Source organism: Anopheles darlingi, chromosome 2 (assembly GCF_943734745.1).
Source record: "Anopheles darlingi chromosome 2, idAnoDarlMG_H_01, whole genome shotgun sequence".
Classification (NCBI taxonomy): domain Eukaryota; kingdom Metazoa; phylum Arthropoda; class Insecta; order Diptera; family Culicidae; genus Anopheles; species Anopheles darlingi.
The window spans coordinates 55,070,009-55,085,822 of NC_064874.1; the positions used below are offsets into that span (position 1 = coordinate 55,070,009).

Genomic DNA, 15,814 nt, shown 5'->3' on the forward strand with positions numbered 1-15,814 from the left:
CTATACTATAACAAACACGAAGATTGTTTGCCGTGTTGTCTTGTTCAACTGTCAGATGCTACTCCTGCGAGCAGTCGACGATGTCTACGTCATCTTTCCATTTTCCGCCCATGCTCGCGCTATTCGCCGGCCCATATTCGGCAAGGAATGTGAAATGAACGTATTTATAATCAGTGTTTCTCGTTCACCCTAATACATTCTTGCTTCCACCAGTGGTGTTTCGTATGTTCTGTTGCCGTTATTTCTTGCTCATTACTGACTTTACGTGGCGCTCGGATTCACTTATGCCATTGCCAACGCAGCCGTTGACTCGGCGCTAACGGCACCAACTCTGCCGACGGCCAAATAAACGGACCAGATGCTTGATCTGCACAGTACGCTTTACTTGGGAGAAAAAAGTCCTCCGACTACATTCTTCCTTTTCTCTTGGGTACCGGCAATGCCATTCAAAAAGCAGGACAACCAGCAGAAGATAGAGTGACAGCCAATGTACGTTTAATTCATTGAAATGACTAAATTTTCTCTATTTTAATAAACACACGACAACATGGAACAAACCGAAATAATCGAGCATAATACAAAGGTTTAAGTTAAGTAGCTAAGTGTTGTTAAATAATCATATCGCTTTCAGGCTAAGTATAAAAGTCACAAGGTAGATAAACATAGGTCTCAACTCAACTAATGCAGATAATTTCATAAGGCAAATGAAATCATCGTTACATTTTCCTTCTCGATCATACATCAAGTGACCTCTAGTGAAAATTTTTGAAGAAAGCTCCGATGAAGCTTTTTTTTAACATATATAACGGTCCGATGAAGCTTGAATAACAATATATTTTCGAAAATGCCTGTGCTGCTATCTTCTCGTAACCAAACAGACAACAATCAAACTCGTTGATGCTTCTTAATTATTCATAACATCTACAATTTTTAGACAAATAAAAACCTGAATAACAAGCCGCTATTCGATGGTCGCTGAACAACAAAACCAAACAAGACTACGACTATCAGGACACGGTTTCCCACGGATGATTACCACACTACAGCACATGTGCTGATAGCATTTCAGCGAATCATTCTATCAACATTTCTCACCTATTGCGACCGGTATAATGATTTACTACTATCGTTTCGCCTGATAAAGCCAGCCCTATAAACTGTTTCCGATAAGATCCTGATTTATGCCCGATATCACTTGCTACGTGTGGTCTGTATAGAATAGCTCTGTAAATTGGACGATCACATCAATTGAAGTGTCATTCATTGTGCCAGTGCCGTGCAAAGTGGATATCGTGTAGTCGCCATCATGATTGTGAGAAAGTATTGCGTTTACCAGACACAACGTTTTAATGCTTTGTAATAATGGTTAGTATAGCGAAAGTGAGGCACAAACTATGGGATATACTGTACAGGTTGTGCCAGGAACCAAAGCGTTTGGTTCGTGCGATAGTGTTGTTCATTTGTAGCATTGTCGTGATGTATCAGCTAACGGATTGCTTCAAAAAGCTTTTCAATCCGCCAATTTCAACTCACTCGCGGTTTGATCTCAACGATACGATGCTTTACCCGTCGATCACCTTTTGCCGCGAACCTGCCTATAAAGCAGATGTCATGGCAAAGTACAATCTGGCTATCCATCCCAAGTACAGCAGTGCGTTCGATCGCTTCCCTTTCAACGAGACTTCCCTCGGCCAGCTGTTCAGTGAGGCCACCTACAATCACAGCGAGTTTTTCGTTCAACATGGCCTTAACGGTGACATCAAGAGTACGTAGAAGCGTCAGTCGACGTTGCGAAACTGCAAATTGTATAGCTTTTAATGAAACCAATTCCATGTTGTACTTGGTAGATATACAAGTGGAGGAAAGCCTGCATCTTGATATGGGTCGGTGCTATACGATGAATCCACTTGTTACTACGAAGCACTCCTGGAAGGAAGCGGGCTATTCGATCATGCTGCGCCACGATGCCAACGTAACACAGGTTAACGTCGGTGATACGCCACCGGGTTGGCATGTATTTATACACGAGCAAAAGGAAGGGTTCGCCGGTAAGTGAACTATAACTTCGTCTTCTTTCTTGTGCCATACCGTTAGTGATAAATCTCCGAAACGACCGAACCAATGTTACTTTGCTCAAAATTTTATATTTTCTGTGGACATGAGAATAGGATGTCATCTATATTTGAATCAAATCAGTTTGGGTTAGTAAAAGCAAACATTTTTTTTCTTTTTTGTCCAATTTAGAAAGCTTATACACTCTATCTCCTTTCTTCGCCGTATCCCTATTTTTGGCGTAACTGAAAGTTACCAACCATCTTTTTAACTCAGCCTTTGGTTTGGGGACATTTTGGATAGACAAAATAACAAATAAAATTATTTAGATCAAATACAGTCCTCAAATGTGGTGATATGTTCAGCTTTCTGAACATGGTATAATATTTAGATAATTTTCCTAACCCGTCAATGGCATGAATAAATGTGTTGACTATACTGGCACGGTGAACAAGTGTTTCTGCACCTCAAATCGTCAAATCAAGAAGAAAATATCAGATTTTCCGTTTTTAGACAAATTAATTTGAATTTTAAAAAATGGTTTGGGAGTTAGCATTTCTAAACGGGATCAGATAGTCTTTTAGATCCTGTATATAATCTGCGGAGCGCATCTCACAAACGCTAATTTGAACTTGTCACTAAGAATAACAACACTGATCAGAAATCCGTATCGAGATCATGTTCGTGTATTATCAGTTATTTTGATTAATTGAAGTATTGTAATTTATTAATTGTATAATAATTTACAATAAGGTAGATAGAATAATTTTCTCGAGCCCTATTGTACGATTTCAATTTGTAGCAAACAAGCATCGGTCTCTGTCGATGACTGACGTCGTCCTATTTTTTTTGTTTTAATTTTACAAGCATAGTGGAATACATTATGTACGTATCTGGGCAAAGGACACCAGGAACAGTGTGGGACTCCCAGCCACTAAACCACTCGCTTGGTTCCTGTTACTTCCCCTTCGCGGCTTTCCTCTTTCGAGATTAAACACAAGGGAGAAGCGGTGCCAAGGCACTTGCACCAAATAACAACCGTCTAAATCGACTTGTTTGGAATGATGATCCAAACCACCTACTTCATCATTCCCAATCCCAGGTTTCCCTCCCAAGTTAAGACGTTTGTACCAAGGTACTTTAAAGAGCGGCTTCGGCCTAGGCCTATCCCCTCTCCCCATAGGGCCTCAAGATCGGCGCGGGTTGCCGAGTGTCCCTGATGGTCGTCCTAGGAACAATCATCTTCCTACCCTCCTCCTGGTACCAAGTTGTGGTGGACAGCCTGGTGGTTTCCGCACATCAGCGCCACGATGTTTTCCGGTCGGACCTCCTCCCTTTAGATCCCCCGTAGCCTGGCCCTGGCTTCGTCGAACCTGGGGCAGTGGAACAAGACGTGCTCCGGAGACTCCACGACCTCCACGCAAGCAGGGCACAGTGGCGAGGAGGCTCGCCCTATACGGTGGAGATATTCGCGGAAATAACCATGTCCCGTGAGGAACTGGGTTAGATGGTAGATTAACTCCCCGTAACCGCGCGATGTCCAGCATTCGATGACCGGGATCAGACGGTGCGTCCAACGTCCGCGCGCATCATTCTCCCACTCACGCTGCCAGCGCTCCATCGTCCTGCGCCTCGCGTCCGCGCGAATGCCCGCCCTTCCGCGGCCCGCGTAGCACTCCCTATCCTCCTCGACGAGGATCCCAACTGGGATCATGCCGGTTATCACACACACGGCCGCCAATGACACGGTGCTGAAGGACCCTGCCACCCAAATCGCAGTGAGTCGGTGGACCCGCTTTAGCAAAACCAGGTTGCTTTGTACCGTCAGCGCCCTAGCCCAAGCAGGACCCGCGTAGCGCAATACGGATGATATTACACCTGCAAGCAGTCTCCTCTTGCTACTACTCAGGCCCAAGGTTCTGCACATTATGCTCGAAAGAGCGTGGAGGGCATTGTTTGCCTTACTGGTGGCGTATTCTACATAGCTTCCGAAGCTGAGCCTGTAGTCGACCATCACGCCAAGATACCTGATCGCTTCCTGAGACTGAACCACGTGACTACCAATCGTGATCGATGCCACTTGGACTTCCTGCAGGTTGCTGACAAGGATCGGCTCGCTTTTGTGGTGAGCAACTTCCAGTCCTACCCCGGCCATCCACGTTTCCACCGCTTAGATAGATCGCTCCGCACTAGCAATCACCTCATACAGGCTCTGGCCACTGACCGTGTTGGCCCTAGAACGGATCCTTGGGGAACGCCAGGGGTAAGCTGCACTTCCTGTGGACCTGATTCGGAGTCATACAGCAAGACCCGATTATCGAAGTAGCTACCCAGGATACGGCAAAGGTAATCGGGTACCCTCATACCATGCAGCGCCCGGGCGATGCCAACCAGCTGGCGTTGTTGAAAGCGTTCTTCACGTCAATCGTAACAACAGCACAGAACCGCTCACCTGAACGTCTTTGAATACGTGCCCTGTTAGCAGATGCAACAACCATTCGAATCGCGTCGACGATAGACTTCCCATGCCTAAAGCCGAACTGTCTATCAGACAGGCCATTGGTGCTCCCTCGGTGAACGCCGTCAACCTGTTAAGGATCAGGCGCTCGAGGAGTTTGCCCATGGTATCCAACAGGCAGATCGGTCTATAGGATGAGGCGTCCCCTGGGTTCCTACCGGGTTTTGGCAAAAGCAAAAGCTCCTGACGCTTCCGGCGGTCCGAAAATACGCACTCCTCAGGCACTTTTGAAGCGCCTTCCGAAACATAGCGGGTCAAGACAGCAGGGCAGTCTTCAGGGCGATGTTTGGGAGTCCATCCGGACCCGGTGCTTTGCCCGGGACCAGGCGTTGAGCTGCTAGTTGCAACTCCTCATCCGTAACAGGCGCCATCACCTCGCCCTCGACTGCACCGTAGGGTGTGTCCGGCCACACCGACCGCTCGGGGAGCGGGAACAGGTCTGCCACAATGGTCCGCAGTCGAACAGGGCACGTCTCCCGAGGCACGTTTGAGCCACAGAGGCCCCCGTAAGCATTCCTGAACGCTCCACACCAGATGTTCGACTCTGCATGTTTTATGAGCCGGTGGAAGCTCGCTTTCTTGGCCCGCTTGATCTCCACGGCGAGAGCTATTTTTGCGCCCTTGAATGTCAAGTGCGCGGACGCTCGCTGCCCGTCTAGCACCGCTGCTTTCTTCTTCGGGTCGTACGGCACACTACCCACAGCTCCTGTAACTTCGGAGTCCACCACGGGGACGAGTTCTTGCGCCTTGGTTGTCCACTGCGTCGGGCCATCGTCACGTACTAAGCAGTGACCATCGCCGACATCAAGGCCGTCCTAAGGGCTCTAACCGACGTTATGCGCTCATAAATCGCGAGAAGTGAGCAATGATGTTCATGTAAAACTTTCACCTCATCTTATCTTTCAGATAAGATACGATACCCATCATTCAGATAAGATACTCATCTTTCAGATACTAGTTTCGGGAGTCAGGGAAAAATCTAATCAAAAAATCATGATAATCCCGCAAGCAATATTTCATAAAAGTTGTACAAAACAGCTAATGGTGTACAAGCTTGTATAGCATTTGGCTGGCACAACGGGCGCATTTTTACTTCTATTTGGACACAAACCGATCCGTTCTGCGCTACGGAGGTCCGAAATACGCCGGTGATAGACTTTTTTAATTGGTGAAAGGGATCGCTTTTAGCACCATTTTGTGGTTCATTTCTGGTATATCACATTGAAAGCTGGTTAAGACGTCTGACTCCCTCTGGGAGCGTGGCGATCTAGCAAAAATAATTCGCCTTTTAACATTATTCTTCGCTAAAACAAGCACAAAACATATGTTTCCAAAAGTGAAATTCTTAGATCGGGCAAAACGTCGAGGATCCTAATTTCCACGCGCTAACTGAAACGAAGCCAGGCGTGTAATTGTTTTCCTATCTAATGTTGTCCTATCAAATTGTAGGTTTTTTTGTGGTTTTTTAAAGAATTTTTTAATGCCGTTAACGACCTGGATTTTTAATAATAATTCACACCTTATTATTAAAAACTTGTGTTATTGATTCTTACATCAATCATTATATCATATCTCATGCTGAATTATTCCCTACGAAACTTTTCGGGATCTTAACAGGAACTTCAGGAACTATACAATGCCTCTAATTACTAGGTATCGGACTCTGGTGACTAACTAATCTGACCAAGGACAAATTATCAAGTCATGTACTGGATAGAAGGTATTACAGATCCGAAACAAAGTGAGGATTCGTTCAAGCCTCGGTTACGTTAGCGGAAAGCCAGGCTTAACAATGCTTCAAATTTCGCGCCAACTGTTAAACATCTTTGCAAATATTAGGTATTAGAAAAACTATCGTTATTTTTTTTCATCGCGTCAAAAATGTCGTATTTCGCATTACTAAAAATTGATTAATTGGTATACACGTCGAATATTTGTCAAGACCTTAAATCACTAGATTTCTCGCTAAATTTCATCACTAGAAGACCATTAAAAAGTCTGCAAAAGTTTGAACCTCGAATGGAACCTAAAATTGGGTAAACATGAGAAAAGCAATGGGAAAAATGAACAGTGTGGAAAATTTATATGATATGCATTATTTCAAAATACTATTTGAAAAATATTGTTTTAAGAACCCTTGACTTCGACTTCAAAACCTGATCGATTAAACAGAATGACAATGCTATGTGTCTGATGGGACCAGAAAGATTTGGAGTATCATTTCCCAAATGATAAATCCTGCTGATTAATACAGATCCCTATCGAGCGTTAGTGTAAATCCCTATCGACAACAATGGATCACCTAGAACTAATGAATGGTCGAAAAACAGATAGAATGGGCCAGAAGACACAATAAGGCAAGCTTTTAAAATTACAATGTACAACCATACAAACCAAAACCACAGGACATAATCAGAGCACATAACTGATAGCTGCCATCTCAACCACTTCCGATTATAGCGACTTGTCTTCCGATTGGCTGAGACGAAAGGGAGAAGAAGTTACCTCCCACAAACGAGGTTTCTTCTTTGGAGCGTCTGTTTTCCAGGTTAGTGGCGGCTCCAAACAGCGTCTGTACTCCAGGTTAGGGGCGGCTGTCTCTCTCGTCCGACCCGACCCCGTAAAAACCCAATCGGTTGTGAACACTACAGAAGATTCCGTGCCGAAAATATTCTAGGACGCCTTTCGTGGCAACACCAGATCGGAACGTAAAAACTGTGCGTAACAAGAAGCGCAACAGCGGCATAGGACGTGGGCAAGCAAAGGAAATAATGAACGGCTAAGAAAAGAGGAGAAGAAGATCCACCGGATTAAAAAGCGATTGTGGGAAGAAAATCGAATCCGGGAGCTGGAGGAAAACAGAGTACGATACGGCCCCACAAAACAATTTTACCAAGCGATAGCGAGATACCGAAATACATCGGCACCTAAGGTATCCTGCTGTCGCAGCAAGAATGGTGACTTGATCAGTAACCAGCCAGAGAGCCTCTCGCGATGGACCCAGCACTTTGATAAATTATTAAACGACCAGCTTCACGACACACCAGAGGCTCCACTGGTAGACATGAAGTTGCTCCTGCCACCGAGCTTGGAAGAAACAAAGGCCATCCGTCGGCTGAAAAATAACAAGGCACCCGGAACCGACGGAATAGAGGCCGAGCTGGTCAAATATTGAGGTGCAACCCTAGAACAGGAGATTCATCAAGTGATTGCTGGGGTATGCGATAGCCAGGTTATGCCCGAGGAATGGCACACGGGCGTAATTTATCCCATATTGAAGAAGGGAGATAAGTTAGACTGCAGCAACTATAGGGGTATTACGGTGTTGAATACCGCCTACAAAATATTCTCCCTTGTCCTTCAGGACCGACTTGACCCATACGCCGATGAGATAGTTGGAAACTATAAGAGAGATTTCCGCAGAGGTAGTTCCACCGCCGATCAAATATTCACCATTAGGCAAGTCTTTGAGAAGCTGAGCGAGTTGAAGAGGTACGCACTGCCTCTTCATTGACTTCAAGGCTGCCTACGATAGCATAGCCATGAAAGCCATTGAGATACCGAAACTGATCAGGCTAGTAAGGATGACCATGACCAACGTTACATGTCAAGTGAAGGTGAATGGAAAACTCTCAAGCTCTTTCACTACCACCAAGGGGCTGCGTCAGGGGGATGGGCTGGCTTGCCTGCTCTTCAACTTGACGCTAGAGAAGGCCATTCGCGTCTCTGAAGTGGAGACCTCCGGGACCATCAAGTCAACCCAGATCTTGGCATACGCTGACGATATAGATATAATTGATCTAAGAATCTCCGATGTAGCGCAAGCCTACATACGGATACAGCAAGCGGCAAAAACCCTCGGACTGCAGGTTAACGAGACAAAGACCAAATTTATGGTGGCACCGTCAGCGGCCCGACAAGCTATTATGCCTAATATGCTTGGTGGTGATGTACGACGTGAATAGGTAACAAAAAGTTAGAAGTCGTCGAGAACTTCACCTACTTAGGGTCAATAGTTAGCACCGACAATGACATAACACAAGAGATTCGCGCTAGGGTGCTAGCGGCCAACCGGTTATACTTTAGCCTGCGGAAACTAATTCACTCGAGAAATCTGTCGAGAAGGACGAAGCTGGGACTGTATACAACGTATACAGTGCACGAAAGCAAAATAGCACCACCAGGTTTTTGTAGATTATTTTTCTAACAACCTTGTTTGCAATGCCGATTTCTACAGTAATTTCATCTGTAGGCTCTTTATCAACTATTTGAAGTGTTATGGTGCATCGTTTTTGGAGTATAAACATTTTAACCCAATTTTTCGAAAAAAGGGTGCGAAATAAAAATAGCACCACTTTATGTTAATTTCACTTTTGACCTCATTTCAAAGAACTTTATTTTGGTTTGCACAACGATGGATGTGTAACCTAAGTGAGTTAAGGAATGAATTTGCGGTGCTAGCTGAAGCACCTAAAGAAAAACGAAAGAGACGGAACGTCCTAAAGCATATCCACCTGGAAGACGACATGTCAGGAGAAGGAGAACAGATCATGCTGATGGAAAGTATAACGGCGGGCAAAAGCCTAGAAAATGTCAACCCGTTCATGTTAGGAAAGTTGATTGAGAACGCCATTGATGATAAACCCCCCGAGGCCCGCAGGCTTAGGGAAGGAACAATTCTAGTAAAAGTGAAATCCATCAGACAGGCGCAAAAGCTGATAAACATAAAAACATGTGTATGGGGAAAGGATAAGATAAGCATAAAAGTGACAGAATACCCCACTCTAAATATCGTGAAGGTGATAAGAGACGATGACATAGCCTTCATGTCAGAGGAGGAGATATTGGAGGGACTAAAAGACCAGAAAGTCACAGAGGTATAGATCCTGAAACGAAAAGATAGCATCGGAGGCCTGACCAACACTAAAACGGCAATTATTACGTTCAAACTCCCGTGAGTGCCGAGGAGTGTGGACTTCGGACTTTACATGCTTAAAGTCGAATTATACATTCCAAGACCAATGAGATGTACTAAATCCATGAATCTGGGGCACACCAAAAAGTTCTGTAAAAATGAAGAAACGTGTGCAAGATGCAACAAGGTAATGCATACCAACGAATGCACGAAGGTCGGTCAGGTGTGTGTCGTGTGGCGAAAATCACCACAACCTTGACAAGAGCTGCCCGGCATTCTTGGACGAATGCGAGATCCAAAAAATCAAAACAGAGAAAAAAGTGCCGTATGGGATCACTAGAAAACTGAGAAGGAAGACATGCCCAGCAGTCCCAAAGAACTACACGAACAGGACCACGTTTGCTAATGCGCTCAAGGGCACGCAACAAAACCGACAGAAGGAAAATGATGAAACTACAGAAAAGACAAGACCACCAACGACAACAATAACCACAGACACAACATCAGAACAACATAACAACAACACCACAACACAACTACAGCTGGCAGATAAAACACAACAAACCCAAAGCAAAAGCGACACAGAAAGCGGTATGACCAACCAACACCAAGCCGAAGACCAATATAACCAACTAACAGAACGTAAGACAAACCACACACAAACTCAGTGGAGAAGCGACCCTGGAAGGGGGAACTCCAATAAAATAAAAAACCAAAGAATAACACTTAATCACGAGTCGGAGTTCATATTTTCGAGTGATGAAGAACTCTCCCCCACTAAATTAAATTGTACCTGAGCGACAGCATGTCAGGACACTCACGAGCACAAGATGACAAGCAAAACTATCCAGGCTAACATCTCACTATGACAAATGAGAATGAAAACTGCCGCGGAAAAATGCAAAGACTATGACCATTAAGATAATACAAGCGAACATACAAGGATGGACGACAAATAAGGACGAGATTACCAGAAGGGCAAACATGGAAAACGCAGACATCATATGCTTGCAGGAGATATGGATGGGACCAGAGGATCCCATACATATCAAAAACTACAGGGTGATCGCAGACCACCGAGAAGACGGATACGGGGGATGCGCAATTGCCCTTAAAAAATGTTACAAAATAGACAACACTATCAGGATTAGAACTGATCAACATATACAGGTCATAGCAGCAGAGATCGGAGAACTAGACATGCTCGCAATGACAGTATATGCAGGCCCAAGAACACCGATAACAACCTACAGAAACGTGATGCACAAAATAATACAACAAATAACGGAAAATAGGCACAGACTAAAAATCCTGACCGGGAACTTCAACCCACACCATATGATCTGGGGAGACGAAATTACAGATTCCAGGGGAGAAGCAATTCTGGAGGAACTGAATGAGACGAACCTTATGCTACTGAACAACAAAGAAATTACTTACATCAGCCCGAACAACTCAAAGAGGAATTCAGCAATGGATCTCACTATTATCCCAGTATCAATGTACCTGAACACCAAGAGGGTGGTGAAGGAGGAACACATAGAAGGAAGTGGACATCTAGTTATAATTACGGAGATAGACAAGCCCAATAAGGACAACAAAACGATAACACTAAATGCGAAGCGATTTACGAGATATCGAGGCCAGACAAGTACCTGAGAGGTTTAACCTCAATACGCTTATAAACAAACTTACACAAATTAGAAAAGAAAACACGAAAACCATCAGAATCACTCCCAAATCCTGGTGGGAAGCAGAGGTCGAGCGGGCATGGGACGAAAAAAAAAGGCTGCACAAAGGGTCTACGACAGGAACAAAACACTGGCCAACCAAATAGACTTTAAAAGAAAACAAGCCAAATTCAGGTTTCTAAAGAAACAAAACAAAAAGAAGAACTGGGAGAAATGGCTGGGAGAAATGGTGTAGACCGACAAAAGACTTGCAGCGAATTATGGCAACTTATAGCCAAGTGCAAGGACACAAAGCGCAAGAAGGACACCACAAACAAAATACACAACAACCTAGAAAATGCCAAAAATTACATGAAGTTCAATTTCCCCAATAAAAAAACGGAGGCAGGCGCCAACCAGGACCAGACCAAGCGAAAACACTGATGAACTCCTGAACCTTGAAAGTTGGAAAAACATCCTAGCAAAGAAAAAAAACACCGCTCCAGGGACAGATGGAATAACATATAACATGCTCAAGATGCTTAATGATGAAACAGCCAAATGTGTGATCAATGACGTTAACGAAAGATGGAGAAAAGGGAGGATCTGAAAAGGGCTAAAGACAATTAAAATAGCGGCCATCAACAAACTTGGAAAAGACCCGATGGCAATCGAAAATTACAGACCAATAGCATTGCTGGCCACTATCAACAAAATAGCGAATACAGCAGTACTACAAACGCTAACCAACATCTCGGAGAAACACCACCTCGTACCGAACACCTCCGTCGGCTTCAGAAGAAAAAGATCTATATTCACGGCCACCAACCTCCTAATCAACGAGATTTTCTCAAACAATAGAGAAGGAAAGTACACGGCAATAATATTAGTGGGCATCAAAAATGCATATAATAGTGTGAACATAAACAAACTAGTCAAAATTCTGCAGGCAGGGATGACACCAGGAAGCGTAGTGAGATGGATAGGTGACTTTCTAGCCAACAGACAATTGGAAATAATGGTCGGAAAAGAATCAGCCACCAGAGTGGTGACACAAGGACTCCCACAAGGAGATGTACTATCACCAACTCTTTTCAACATCTATACTGCACAATTTCATAAAGGGAACACCGGAGGAAAACTTAGCCTAATCCAATATGCAGACGACTTCGTCCTAATATCCACTGGAACGACACAGGCAATCCAGATGGCATTACAAACGCAAATGGACCTGTTCGCAATCACAGCCAGGACACTGGAACTGGAGATAAACACTGAGAAAACAAAAATGATGACCTTCCCGAAAGATGCAGAGATTATAATAAAAATTAATGACCGCCAAATAGAAAGGACAAAGGAATATAGATATCTAGGCACCACCATCGACCAAGGCCTCAAATTCCACAAACACACACTCCTAGCAATCCAGAAGGCGCAGAAAAACATCAACATTATAAAAATGATTTGCAATAGGAGCAATCATGTATACCCTGCAAAGGCGATACAGGTACACAGAGCAATTATTAAAGGCCCTTTAGAATTCGGAGCAACAGAGATAGCCAATGCCTCCAAGACCCTCCAAAACAAAATTAATATCGTCCTGCACCAATCACTCAGGAAGGTGACTGGATGTACGAGAACCACACCAATTAACACGTTAATGGCGCTGGCAGCAGAAATTCCGTCTCACATTCGAAGGAAATATGTAATAGCCAAGGAAACGATAAAAACGATAGCCCACTCGGTGGCCAATAGACATCAGCTCACAGACATAAAAAGAGCGACAACAAGGCAGAGATACTCGGGACAAGAGCTGTCGGCAATTGAGAATGAACACCTCATTAAAAGGATTCCCACTTTTAGAATAAACGAGCTAAGAAACTGTGATATAGAGATAAGAGGAAAAGTTCCTGGGTTGTTAGGAAGCAAGAATAACCATAACACACTGACTGCAAAGCAGATCTGTTGCGAGTACATTAATAATCATTCCAACGACCGACCACGTATTTACACCGATGGAAGTATAAGTGACTCCAAATGTGGTATAGGCATAGTATTTCAGGACACAGTAATGACGAGAGAATGGGCATTCAAGCTTGCCAGAAACGTTGCAATCAGTACGGTTGAACTCACAGCAATCGATAAAGCTCTCAAACTGGCAATAGCAAGGAAAGTCCGCAGATCTATAATATATACTAATAGTAAAGTGACCTGCGTGTCACTAAAAAAAAGCGTTGGAAAGCGACGTCGTCGAGGAGACCATAAGTAATGTGCTAATTAACTGTATGTACACGGAAGCGACCATACAATGGATCCCCAGCCATGTGGGAATCTATGGAAATGAAAGAGCGGACACTATGGCCAAAATAGGAACAAGTTGTGACAGGATCATTGAAAATAAGGAGAGCATCGAAGACATAATCAGAAACCTAAAAAACCAAATGATAGAAGAGGCCAACCAGTGGTATATACAGTATAGTGTAGACAAAGGAAAACCTCTCTACAGGATACAAAGGGTGATACCCACTAAAAAGTGGCACAACAAAATGAGACTGAAATCGAAAGAAATCAGGATAATTAATAGATTACTCGCAGGACACGACCACAGCAAATACTGGCTGGCTAAGATGAAGATAGCTAGCAATGAAAACTGCGACTTATGCCATGAACCAGAAACAGGAAGGCACAAAACCTTCTCCTGTGAGAGATGCAGGGTGGAAAGAAGAAACCGTAATCACGCTAGAGAAGTTCGAAGAAAGTTTCAAGAAGAAGGACGTGAAATACCTCAAAGCCGTAGCCAGCTTTGAAAGTCAGAATGAATAGATTTCTACATCAAGCTAAAAGGGGCCAAAGCGACCGAGTGGGGGCGCGCAACAATCATTACAATCAATCACCGCACCACACAACTCACTAAATAGTGATTTTCTGATAAAAATGTCGAGGCTTTCGATTGTCCAGCTTTTTCTCCAGGATCAGAATTGCTTCGAGAACCTTTTTTGCATCCTTGCACGTCGTTTTTATGAAAACGGAATGCAATTTGACGTCGTAAACATGCTCAAATGTCAACTTCGGGAGTACATTGGAGGAGATACAGAAGAAAAGCTCAAAACACATATTTTATACATGAAATCGTATTTGATTGAAGTCATCCGAAAGATTTACATGTAAAAAGACTATTAAATATTGAAAACATGATAAATTTTCAGAAATATGGATGAATTTTGTTGAAAATCATTGGTGGTGCTATTTTTTATTTCGCACCCTTTTTTTAGTTTTCCTGGATTTACTGGTTTAATCCGGAACACAATTTAGAACATATAACAGAAAGCATTGAATTAGAGCTCAATTATTCGTCTGTTAGAGATAAAAAGTAGGTGGTGCTATTTTAATTTCGTTGGGTGTATAGTACCGGTGCTCACATACGCCTCTGATACTTGGACACTATCCAGAACGGACGAAGCCCTCTTATCCGCGTTCGAGAGGAGAGTTCTCAGAAGGATATAGGATAGAAGGAGGAATCTTCTGTGGCAGGCCAAGACCGCTCGTCGGTTGTAGCGCCGGATAAAGAAAAGAAAAAGATTACCCCATCGCTTTAAAATAAATGCATTACTTTTATAAAAACCATGAAATATACCTCAATCAATTAATAGCACCTTTGTGGTTCTTTTGTGATAAACTTTTCAGAGAACCGCATGCAATCCTCCGGTCGTGTCGAATATCTCTTTCTGGAAGTAAACGAAGAGTTGGAAATTCGTCTTTCGACCCAGCATTTCTTCATGTTGGCCAGCTATGAAAACGAATGTCTTGAGTTTTCTACCGTGAGCTCCACCAAGGTAATATTTTAATTTCTTCTGGTAATGTATTCAATGATTATCAAATATACCTTAAACGATCGAATCGATTACAGTGCGGAGAGCTTTGTCATTGGCGTACCGTGGTGGGCGCCGTTGGATGTTCCGGCCCATGGATGCCAGAGGTAGATGTTTCGTATTGTGACGATGCGAACAGAACAAAGCAGCTCATCAAACTCTATCGTCAGCTGGAGGACCTGGATGGTGGACAGTGCGGATGTTATCAACCTTGTACAACAACGATCTTCACGGCATCGGTCATGAATCGCAAACGATTCCAGATCAATATACCTGCAGCACAGATCTGGGTTTACTACACCTCTAAGATGGTGTCGGTACGAATACCACGATTTTCAAATCATGGCTTTGTCCACCTTTCAGTCAATCAACAGTCAACAGTCAATTAATCCAGATTCTTCCAACGCCTCGTCTAATCCGCAGATTGTGGAAGAGTTCCATGGTTACGATTTCAATCAATTCGTCTCGGATTTGGGAGGTTCGCTGGGGTTTCTGCTAGGATTATCGGTGCTCGGTCTCATTGGTTTACTGGAGAAAATCGTGGAGCTGGTCTTCATCCGCCGGCTAATAGCGGAGAAAAACAAAAAACAAATCTCCGAGGACGTAGCCAGCAAGGACCAGATTGCTGCAAATAATGAGGAAACCACGAAATCATACATCAATTCCAATGTGACCAAATGCCAAACAAAGGGAGGGCCAAGTCACGTAGAAGTCACCCCAGTTAAACAATAAAACCATAGAGCAGAGATGGTCGAAGCTGGACGGCCACCTCTAAAGCACCTTTTCGACA

General features: G+C 43.8%; 1 protein-coding gene across 1 annotated transcript; it reads left to right on the forward strand.

Annotated features, from left to right (window-relative positions):
• The first annotated feature begins 1,362 nt into the window (after positions 1 to 1,362).
• LOC125959332 (uncharacterized) lies at positions 1,363 to 15,756 on the forward strand. The gene is made up of 5 exons (XM_049692151.1): positions 1,363 to 1,765; positions 1,848 to 2,048; positions 14,840 to 14,988; positions 15,063 to 15,341; positions 15,448 to 15,756. The coding sequence occupies exons 1-5, from the start codon at positions 1,363 to 1,365 to the stop codon at positions 15,754 to 15,756; spliced, it is 1,341 nt and encodes a 446-aa protein (XP_049548108.1).
• Positions 15,757 to 15,814: the final 58 nt, after the last annotated feature.

What these genes read in the sequence shown, in the direction of transcription:
- LOC125959332 (XM_049692151.1), top strand. Translation starts at nt 1,363, where the DNA reads ATGGTTAGTATAGCGAAAGTGAGGCACAAACTATGGGATATACTGTAC. An exon ending in GCAAAAGGAAGGGTTCGCCG is followed by an intron (nt 2,049 to 14,839) that starts GTAAGTGAACTA and finishes TAAACTTTTCAG; the next exon opens with AGAACCGCATGCAATCCTCC. An exon ending in CTACCGTGAGCTCCACCAAG is followed by an intron (nt 14,989 to 15,062) that starts GTAATATTTTAA and finishes AATCGATTACAG; the next exon opens with TGCGGAGAGCTTTGTCATTG.